The sequence below is a fragment of the Acanthisitta chloris genome, unplaced genomic scaffold, assembly GCF_000695815.1.
Source record: "Acanthisitta chloris isolate BGI_N310 unplaced genomic scaffold, ASM69581v1 scaffold38752, whole genome shotgun sequence".
NCBI classification, from domain to species: domain Eukaryota; kingdom Metazoa; phylum Chordata; class Aves; order Passeriformes; family Acanthisittidae; genus Acanthisitta; species Acanthisitta chloris.
In genome coordinates this window covers 5,085-16,502 of record NW_008661728.1, presented here as the reverse complement: position 1 = coordinate 16,502, position 11,418 = coordinate 5,085, and the positions used below count along the sequence as shown (strand labels likewise).

At 44.7% G+C, this 11,418-nt stretch overlaps 1 protein-coding gene across 1 annotated transcript; it reads right to left on the bottom strand.

Annotated features, from left to right (window-relative positions):
• Positions 1-1,020: 1,020 nt before the first annotated feature.
• MBD5 (methyl-CpG binding domain protein 5) lies at positions 1,021-9,801 on the bottom strand (the record flags this gene model as incomplete). Its single annotated transcript, XM_009070325.1, has 4 exons — positions 9,689-9,801; positions 6,208-6,310; positions 5,666-5,846; positions 1,021-3,159 (listed from the first exon to the last, which is right to left on the bottom strand). Coding segments are annotated over exons 1-4 (2,536 nt in total), but the record flags the coding sequence as incomplete, so codon positions are not given.
• Between the last annotated feature and the right edge of the window lie 1,617 nt (positions 9,802-11,418).

Here is an 11,418-nt window from a genome sequence, read left to right as displayed (position 1 = left end):
CACCCCAGAGATAGTAACAGCAGCAAACCTGTTTCAAGTCTTCACTGATGAACAAACCAGGAAATCTTGCTCTACACTCTCCTCCAGCTGAATATAGATTTTTCAACCATTTAATTACCAGCTTGGTAAAATTATCATGATAAAGGCAAACACAGACTTGGCATTTCCTCACGCTTGCCCTGAAAAGGGTAATTTTGTACATTTTGGGACTCCTCTATCTGCTCCAATCTCTGACAACACCAACTCTTTAAGAACATGTGTATCAGCAGGACATTCACTGCCAGGTGATACATGTTCTAGGGTTGGACTAGCAGGGCATGCTGCAAAAACCCATTGGATTTATTGGGCAAGTGAGAAGAGAGGTGTGGGTATGTACCAAAGGGCATTGGAGTTTATTCATGAAGAGTGTGTGGATGTTAACAGAAGCACCAGTTGTCACAGGAAGGAAGGAGGCCAGAAGGATTTGGTCCAGAAAAAGGGAGATACATTTTAGTCTACCACTGTTTTTTCTTTGAAGCACACAATGGTTTGGATTGGAAGGACCTTAAAGCCCATATTGTTTCAACTCCCTGCCCTGGGCAGGGACACCTCCCACCAGCCCAGGCTGCTCCAACCCCATCCAACCTGGCCTGGAACACTCCCAGGGATGGAGCAGCCACAGCTGCTCTGGGCAACCTGTGCCAGTGTCTCACCACCCTCACAGCCAGGAATTCCTTCCATATATCTCACCCAAATTTATCTTCTCTGAGTTTGAACCCATTCCCCCTTGTCCTATCATTCCAGTTCCTGCTGCAGAGCCCCTCTCCAGCCTCCTTGGAGGCCCATTCAGATACTGGAACGTGCCATGAGGTCTTGTGTCTCTTCTGATTTGTTTGAGTATCAGTGTATGAGCACAAACTTTTCACGTGGGTAAACTCCAGTTGAAAAAGTAGATCCATATAAAAGGAACCTGTTTAAAAACAGCCATGCCATATTTCCAAGTGGTCAAACCCAGGGGTATCCCCTCAGGAGAGAACCTACCTGCTTCAGGACTTGTTTGATTACAGCTGCTACCAATGCTGTTTGGTATGACTGGAGTGGAGGGTGCCTGGAGTCTTGCCTGAGGTGGGTTCGCATGTAATGAGTTTCCCAAAGCCATTCCTGACTGACTGAGCATCCCACAGCTCCCACTAGCCTGCATCTGATTTATTAACCCTGCCAGGTGGTTGGTGGTGCCTGGGCTAGTACCGTGGCCAAAGTTAGTGTTAGTGTTCTGGCAGTGCACCCCGTCCCCTCGCAGGGGCAAACTCTGGGCCAGCGAGTTCTGGAGACTGACAGAGTTCATACTGGGGTCTGCAAAATGCAGCTGGTTACCAGAGCAGGGCAAAGCAGTACTGGAACTCCCACAACTGGTGGTACTATTGCTGCTCATGTGGGAGCTCTGACAACTCATGGACTGAAGGAGCTGCGACATCGAACTGATGGGGAAGGAACTTTGACTTTGCTTTCGGAGCAGATCAGATCCAGCTTTGGGCACTCCAGAACTGTCCAACTGGGACTGTCTCAGCAGGCTCAGCACCGTGGTGGTTGGCTGCTTTCTTTTCCTCAGAGGATCCTTCTGCTGAGACATCAGTTTATCTCTCAGTGCTGCTCGGCCGCTTTGCCCCTCCGTGGTGGGGAGGAGCACGTTGCCAGCAGGAGGGAACATGGGATTTAAAGTGCTGTGTCCTTCGTTGTTGCCACCGCTGGCAACAGGTCCAGAATTGCTACTGCTGCTGTTGTTGTTACCAGCAAGTTTATTTTGATTTGCTAGCTGTGCTTTGGCTGCTGCTGAGAGTAAACTGCTTGCTGGAAAAGAGGCAGCGTTGTGCTGGTTCAAGATCTGATTTAAAGGCATTCCCAGCAAACCAGGCTGACTCTTCAAGGAACCACTTCCAGCAGATGCAGCGGGAAAAACTGCATTGTTGGGAGGATTTAATACATTACTCATTCCAGCAATTAACGGGTTAGGGATGTCCTTGTATTGATTAAGTCCATCGTGCTTGGTGGAAGGGCTGGATGGCATAGATGGTCTCGGGGACCCTATTGTTGACCTCGGGGACCTGGGAGGGACTTTGATAGCACTGCAGGAGGACTGCGGCGCTACGGGAGGCAGCAGGAAGTTGCCGTGGTCTGACGACGTGGAAGAAGAACGCGATCTTTGGGGAGAAGCCTCGATCCTTCCCATCCCGGAGCCCATCATGTGAACCGGGGACGTCACCGGCGACGGGGACAGGGAGGTGGAGGCAGAGTGCTGGACCCTCTGAACGTGAGCCGCGTGGTTCATGTGGCCAGGCTTGACGGTGGGCAGGGGCAGGTTGCTGGGCAGGGGGACGACGGCGGGCGGCATGCTTACATTCATCACGGGTACCTGAGAGTGGGCGCTCGAGTGGAAAGGCGTCGGGGTCATGATCACGGGGTTCTGAGACACTGGTTTGCTGGGAATTGGGTCCAGTATGCCGAGGGGATCCTTTTCTGATGTTAATGGCTTTTTCTGAAGAGCACAAGAAGGCGGTGGAGGAGGTGGAGGAGGACCCTGGGGGGGTTTGTGGTGAAACATCGCTCGCGGTATTTCCATACCGGCCGAGAAGTTACACATGGGTTTTTTCATTACTGGGCTCTTGGTGGTCAGGGTGGGGGAAAGAGGTATATTAGTCCTTCCAGCCATGGCACAGGATGACTGTATGGGAGAACCGTGTAGCATTACTGACGGTGGAGACAGAGGGGTCCTGTTCATGTGAATAGGACTGGAGTTGGGTGCTCCATGAAAACTGGGATTGTTCCTTGTGAAAACGTCAGGGCTTCCAAGTGGGTCAGTCCTGGGAGAGATGGAGCCGTCTCCGTATATCTGCGATCCCGACGAGGCCGGGCTGGGCATCCCCCCGTGGCTGCCGCGGTACGGAGACTTCTGCCCGAGTTCATTACTCCCCAATCTCTGCCTGGGATAGACAGAATGAAGTTCTTGTTGCTGGCTTCCAGCCATCTCTTGCACATAAAGCCTACCCATGGCATTAGATGCCCCTATCATCAACTTGAAAGGAGTCTTACATTCTGGCATCACAGAATTTGTAATTCCTTCATGGGGTTTATTCCTCATGGATCTTGGAGTTGCCGCTCGAGTAGGAACTACTGGAGTTGCACCTGGTGTTGGAAACACACAAGAGTTACTGTCTGGAATCCCAATATCACGTGTTTCAGGGCACAGCTAGAGGGGGTGAAACTTTTCATAAAGGCTAACAAAACCTTTGGCTAAACTTTTGCTCACTAAGGAGCTTCTGGAATGGTGTGGGTTACCCTACTACAGCTGTATAGACCTTAGCTCCACATCACTGGACAAATTTACACCTTGTTCCTTCCCTTTTTCCTTTTCTTCCCAACCAACACCTCCAGTGTCCTACTCCCGAATCTCCATCACCCTCTGGCAGGAGGAGCAGCGAGTGCTGTGGCAGGGAAAAGGAGTCTCTGGCACCATCTATTGAGGACAGGAGGAACAAAGCTCAGCCAGGGCTGAGACTCATTTCTCTGAGCCCTACAGAGAACAGGGTCCTGCCCCTAACACAGCCCCTGAGCAGGGACTCTTGTTTTCAGGGGATATTTGCACCCACAGATATATGAACCCCTCTACAGTGGAGAAATTCCCTGTAAATCCCACCTGTGAGCCCAGACCTTCCCACAAACACCAGGCCATCTTCCAGCTTTATTTAAAAAGAGGGTTTTTTGCCATGTTTTACTTCCAGAATATCATCACAAGCAGCTCCAAGTCTGGGAGACTTTCTGCCAGTTTTGCTGCTCTGGGGATTTGTCATTCAGCCTCTGAATATGCAAACTTCAACTTGAATCCTGAGCTAAAAATCTCATGTTCCGATGAACTCAGAAGTGCTTTGCAATTCCTTACTCACAAGAACTCAATTCCCATCTTTCCTTCGGCCTGGCCACAGCAGATGGCACTGCCAATCCTACCTTCATCCTGTTTGCTCAACCAGCTACATCCTGACAGAAACAAACACATTACCTGTCCCAAAATACAACCAAAGTCTCATTTAGGGGACAAAACTCAAGGTTGAACTGCAAAATAAAATGTGATTGAGAGGCCTCACCTTGAATGCTGGAACTAAGCAAATGGTCACATGGAAGTGAGCAAAAATGAAGAAAGATTTTGCTTGCAAAGGCAATTGATTGGGAAAATTTCTTCTTTGCTTATTGCACAAAATTCTGACCAACAGAGAAGGTAAAAGCACATAAATGTCACTTGTGGCTTTCATGTTTAGCTGGTTTGTCTTTTACCTGTTTCTACTTCCATTTTGCTAAGTTTTTGAAAACAGAAATGTAGTTTATGTACTGTTCATTAAAAAATTAAGGAGGAAAATACACAGCAACTTGGGAAATTGTGGTTAGTTAAAACACAAATTACATTGAGAAAAATTCGAGCAGAGGTTTAAAATCCTACATTTCAGTTTGAAAATGCAGAGGCACAGGAGTCCCATGAACAGCACAGGCACCTGAGCACTGCCTATGTACCAACAGTGGATTATTGCTCTATATTCTTACAAGTTTCCACGTTGAAGCTATTTCCCAAAGCTCCATAAATCCCAGTACAGAACCACAAACCCAGTAGCCTTCTCTCCTTGGTTCTGACCATCTGGATTTGTAAGTCTCCTGCAGAACCTTTTCCAGTGATCCTTACAAAGTGCCTAATTTCAGGGTAAGTCTGTGGGTTTGTTTCAGTGCTGACTTTGTCCCTTAGCCTCAGCAGTTTAATTTTCAGGTGCTGAGCCTCCTGATGCCTTTGTTGATGGCACCATCTCCTTTCAGCCACCACTTTGCTGGGCTGAACAAGCTAAACACTCCTAGGTGAGCTCCACACAGCAGGTTTTGGGGATCACCAGGAGGAAAGGCTGTGCCTGAGTGCTGCTGGCACTTGCAGCTCACACTGCTCTGCCCCTGGTCCTGCTCACAGCCACCTTTGATCACTACTACCTAGGGCTCCTCTCTCAATAATTCCCAGCTAACAGCTTTTTTTTTCACTAGGCTCCAGGTGAATAACCTCACAGTCAACAGCATCTGTTGTTACACCTTTTCCTGCACTCCAGGTCTGTGATCTAGATTTATAATGTGTTTTGATCTTGTTTAAATGATACCTGTCAACTTCAACCACCACCAAATTACCTCATTTGTTTGTTGACATGGATAATTAAAATGCTAATCCAGGTTGGTGCCCCAAAATAATCCTCGAGACATCACAGTGGAGATCTCCTCTTGCTGTGTATTCTCCTCTACAATACAATTTCCCATTTAGCCAAGTCCTTAGCCACATTCTAATCCCTTCGTAATCACTTGATTCTGCTCCTCTAATTTCCCATGTGACAGAATATCAGACATATTACTACAGTTCCAAAAGATGAGAGCTAATGTATTTCCTTTGTCTAGAACAATCTGATATCCTTTCCAAGAAAATCCTGCTCTTAGTCTGACCTGCTTTTAGACTCATTTTCTATCTACCTTCATATCTCTGATCACTCTCTCCTCAAATCTGTTTACTATTTCTCTCTGAGACACATTCAGACTTTTGGGGATGGTTTTGCATAGTAAAAACACACTCTTAAAATGAGATTATGAGATGATTCTGCATGATCTGAATTGTACTCACTTGTTCCACCACCAGGACTAGTCAGAACCAGTGAAGGATGTGGTGCTTCCATGCTTTTATGAAGTGTGGCCACAGCAATAATCTTCCTTTTGTGGATGCATAGTTTGGTGACATCTTCGTCCGCTTTGACATCTTCAGCAGTTCTCTGCTTCACAGCAGCTCCAGGATCAAAATTAAACACCTGGAAGCAACAATTCCAGCGTGTCAAATAATGACTATAGGCAGCAAATCACTAAATATACCTAAATTAGGTGTTTTACATAGATTGAAATTAGCTTTTGTCCCTTAGAGATGCTCCTACATTGCCCAAGTGATACCTTGACAGGTGTTTGGAAATGATAAATAAAGAGGGAATATATATATAATAACCAAGAGGGTAGAAGGCAGATTAATTTTGTATTTTCTGCTCTGTCTTTGAGTGTACACCACTTATTTTCTACGTATGATCTGACCAGAGACTAAGCCATGGCACAGCACATGAGCTGACATCGTTAGCTCATCAGTATCACAGCACAGAGACCCAAAATGAGGCTTTGCTTTACCTTGGGAAGAACAAGAGGACATTCTAGGCCACACTTGCATGTTCCATCAGTCAGCAAGTAAGTCTTCACCTGCTCCAAGCAGGATAATAAAGACCCACTGGGACTGTAAAGGAACAGAGAGGATGAACAGAAGGTATTTGATAGGTCATGATTTGACGTTGCCAGTCCAACAGCTCACATGGAGAGTGGGTGAAACAACACAGCTAACATGTTAGTCCAGAACCAAGATAATCCTCATAAAACCCTCCCAAAACCCAAACACATTTTAAAGGACACACATTTGCTGCAGTCAGGTCTCTTAAGTTTGGCTTTATTCAGCTAAAACTTCGACCCTCTCACTGAAAGTGAGAAAGATTCCACCAAGGAGCCATTCCAGAGAGCTCCTGATACACTGCACTTGGATTTCTCCAACTCCCACCTGAAAATCACTACCTCCATACCCAAAAACAGGACACTGGAAACTCTGTTATGACAAAATCACTAATTCATAAAATGGAATAAGGTTCTTGTGTCACCAGCTTCCAACTTCCAGACTGCTCCTTTGCACTGAGCCAGCTGAAGTGTTTGTCAGGGAAGGGATACAGCAATTCATGAGCACTGGCTAAACCACAGTTCCCAATGGCAGCTGTAAACAGTCTTAATTTTAACAAAAAAACAACTCAAGTGGAACAGTTTGGGTGATGAAAACACTCAAACTATGATGAACTTTGGTACTTAACCCCCAAAGTATAAACACCTCATTCTGCACCAGCACCAAGTGACATCTCAAGCAACATCTGCAAGTAGCATCTAAAGTCACACAGACAGTTTAAAGAAGTCACTTATTTGCCAGACTTGCCCTGAACTAGTTATTTTTGGGACAAGTGCTCAGGCTGAATATGTGTAAGGTAAGGAAGATACAAGAGCAAACTAAAAATGATGGAACAGGCCTGAAGTGACAGGTCAGGAAGCCAAACCTCCCCTGTCCTAAACTGGAGTATTTGGGGAGCAAAGGGGAAACTGCTCTTTATTTTTACTCATTTGAATTTCAGCTGTTGAGTGGTTAATCCCTCTGGACTTTCCCAGCCTGACCTGACTGTGCACACAGGAGTTACTCAACCCAGGCAAGATCCACACTTGAAGATGTAACAGATTCCCATGGGACTAACTCAGTTGGCATTTGCTCTGCACCATCCAATTTACACCCAAAACCTCTGCAGACACTTGGTGATGCTTAAAAACTCCTGTTAAAAGGTATCCCTGGGAATATGCTCAGCAGCCAGCATGCCACTTTATTTGCACTGCTTAAAGAAAGGCTCCTTTTCCTAGAATATTTCTAGAATAAAGCAATGAAATAACCTTTTTGTGCTGTTTCCTTGGGTGCACATAGCCAGTTCAGGCTCAGGGTGAGGCACACAGGTCCTGCACTGACAAGCAGTGGGTGCAAAGGCAGGTCAGTCCCCTGAATCCATGGAATGTGGGATGCACCATCCCTACTACACAGATTTGGCCACAAGAAACAACAGAATTTCCAAAATGCCCATTTTTTTTCCTGTTTCTGCCTCATTCCTGGGCAGAGCTGTGACTGCAAAGATTTTTTGTGTGTGCACAAATCTCCTCATGCTTCTAGAGGACAATCCACAGCTTCCTCTGTTAGAAACCTCCATAGGATCATGGAATCCCAGAAGGGTTTGGGCTGCAAAGGACCTTCAAGATCATCTCATTCCACCCCCTGCCCTGGGCAGGGACACCTCCCACCAGCCCAGGCTGCTCCAAGCCCATCCAACCTGGCCTGGAACACTCCCAGGGATGGTTTAGGTCCTGCTCTAAGGCAGCAGCACAGTTTGGCTAAGAAAAGTACTGAGATTCAACCAAATGCTTTTACCAGGTAATAAAAACTAGTTAATTAATGGACTTAATCTTGATTTAATCCACAGCAACTGCTGACAGCTGCCAGAGCAGCATGTGTGCTTCACAAGGAAGCCCAAACAGAACGAGTCTATTCAGCTGGGATCATCTACTCCAGCTAAATCATGTCAGACCTTAATATATCCACTCATTTTCCCTTGAATAGCTTTTGAGTCAATACTGTTTGACCTTTCCTTGTCTCCACAGATGCTGTGCAGGACTAGAGCAGGTTGTGGAAACTCAAACCTTGATGCTGGTGAGGCCAAGGGCTGACCTGGTGGAGCACTGTGGACACTCCATGCCAAGCAGGAGGTTGGATTATATCCTACTACTAACATATCCTACCCTGTGCCTTTAATGGACTAAAAATAAGGACACTGAAGCATTATATATCCTGGTGTCTGGATAGAGAGCTGATTGGGAGAAACAACAACCCACCCACAACTTTTCCTTTCTCATTGATTTTTAACTAAGGCAGAGGCTCAGTAAATTACAGCTGTAATGAGGAATCCAAGGGGAAGGTGATTTATCCTTGACATGGGTATCACTGACATGGATTGGGTTTGATTCTGCTAATTGAGCACATAAACAAGAAATCCTGGAATGCATCTGATCTTTTATGGTAGTTTAGTGTAAAATTGGAGTAGGCTTTGACTCATCAAAGGGTTTGGTACTGGTAATACACAAAGTGTTGTGAAGAAGTGGTTATTTTAATCACAGGGCAGAGGAATGAGATTAAGCAAAGAACAGACTGATAATCATGTAGACTTCTGCCATGTAAACCATATTTTGTTGCAACTAACTTTGATCTTTTCTCCAATAACATTTAATTTATAGTCTCTGCATCTGAACACATTTATTTAATAGCAATTTCAATGCATTTCTCTCTGACTGTTCCAGGGAGAAGTAAAATTAAAAAAAAAAGCCAATAAGCTAACAAAATAAACAAATATAGTACCTAAAACTTTGGGGTTAGGCTTATGTTCCTGATTTTTATGTGCATGAGAAATGTGAGGAATCCATGGAAGTAAATGCTGCTGGAGAACATCAGTGACACTGAACACAGAACCTTCATGGGCATAAAAAAACCTAATGTTTTCTTCAGGTCCTAAGGAGTCACCTAACAAATTTCTTTTCGAAAGAATCCCAGGTTGGTTTGGGATGGGAAGACTCTTAAAGCTCCTGTTGTTCTACTCCTTGCTTTATCACAGAACCTCAGACTGGTTTGAGTTGGAAGAGACCATAAAGCCTATCCAGTCCCACCCCCTGCCCTGGGCAGGGACACCTCCCACCAGCCCAGGGTGCTCCAACCCCATCCAACCTGGCCTGGAACACTCCCAGGGATGGAGCAGCCACAGCTGCTCTGGGCAACCTGTGCCAGAGCCTCAGCACCTCACAGGGAAGAAGCTCTTCCTAGTATCTTGGACTTAGGGACCTAAATCTAAATCCAGGTCCTTCCTTCAGCTTCAAAAATGATCTTACACTTGCTAAAGAACAAACAAGAGCAAACAAGATGGGTTGAGTCACTAATTCCCTACGTATTTTGACAAAACAAGAAGGCAAACCAAGCCAGCCCTCCCTGAGATGACCTTACCTGATATAGAGCACTCCACTTTGGTCCACCCGTCGCTGCCAGCCAACGGGAACTTGCACTGCTGGTGGCCCTCCATCCGTGTCCCCTCCATCACACTCCTTCCCACCATTCATTTTTCTGGTTCTGTTTATGAGTCTTCAAAGATATCAACAGTAAGATGATATCCTTTTAGTACATGTCATCATGGCCTCCCAAAGCAGGCCCTGCAGCAACACCTTTCCCCAAACTGTACAAAGTGCATTGGGAGGCTCCAGCTCAGTTTGAAACCAAGTCCTTAAAAGTGGCCATTTTTTGGTTAATGAGTCACTTTCCCATTAGAATCCACATTAAATCTGCAATGTTTAACTCCTTATATATTCATAAGGATGAACTATATGGATCAAAAAATTAGTGCTTCCAACTTGGGCAAATCCTAATTCACCAATCCTTTGTTACCTGTCAGAAAGGAGAATGGGGAAAAGGAGAATTTCTAGTTCAACAGCAATGGCTCCAAGCTTGATGACTGTCTAAGACAACTTGGATTTTGTGAAAGCTTGTCTCATTGTTATAAATATGAGTCAGATCCAATACCTCCAGGTATTATACCCTTTATATGCCACATTCTTTTTGTTTTCTTTTTAGCTTCCTTTCGTTATCCAAGTTGTCTTCTTGAGTTTCTTTCATGACTCCTTGGCTCCAATCAAACAGCCTGAAAAACACAAATACAGGAAACAATATCAGCTATTTTCTCAAGCTTTTCACCCCAGTTCAGTAACTCAGGAAGGTGTTTACAGCTGCAGCCATTTAAAGAGCTTAAAAATTTAAATGTCAATGCAACCATTAAAATGAGTTTTCCAGTAAATATAATCCTGTCAGTATATTCCATATCTATGTGGATAGAACTGAGCTCAAACTGCTATTAAATAGTTAATGTACAGTTGGGGTGAACTAAAAGATGTATCTTTCAGTATTTTCACATATGCTTCTGTTCAGAACTATCAGCAGATGACTAAATTAATGCCCTTTCAAAAGTGTTGATAAAACTGAATGTGAAAGAATTTGCTTCTAGGGTTGATAATAGCCATAAAAAATGGAAAACGTCTATGTTTAAACTCCATTAAAATCATCACCTTACCAAAACCTGTGCAATAAAAAGGGAGAAAACAGCATCAATGCACTGATCTCACAACACCTATCAAACAATATGAATGTCCTCAGTAAGAATTCTTCACACAGGATTCACTCAGGGAGTAAATCTTCAGGATAGAAGCTCTGAATGATGTCAACTCTGTTATTCCTCCAAAATAGTCTTTTGAGTTGAGCAGGTGAGACTGAACTCTTCAGACTAGACATTTAATGCAGGTGAGACAAATGTGGAGTATGTGATTCAAACAGTAAATGCATCAGAATAAACAACAGAGCTGGAACTCAAATAGAAGATGACATTAATGACTGTTAAAGTAACGACATGAAGAGGTTTTATTTGACATCACATGGCAGTTCTGCCTCATTCCTAACACTGAACATGCTAAAACATAGTAAACATCACTGTAGATTTGATTACAATAAAAAAGTGGGTTTTTAACCTAGAAATGGAACATAAAGACTTAGCATCCAACATTTCTGCACTAACACCACATTGTATCTATATTTACCAGTAGTAACAGCTCCTTCCTCCAAGATCACTAAAGGAAGACCATAGAGGCATAAATATAGCCCTGGAAATGTTCCCTTAAGTACCCTAACACAGT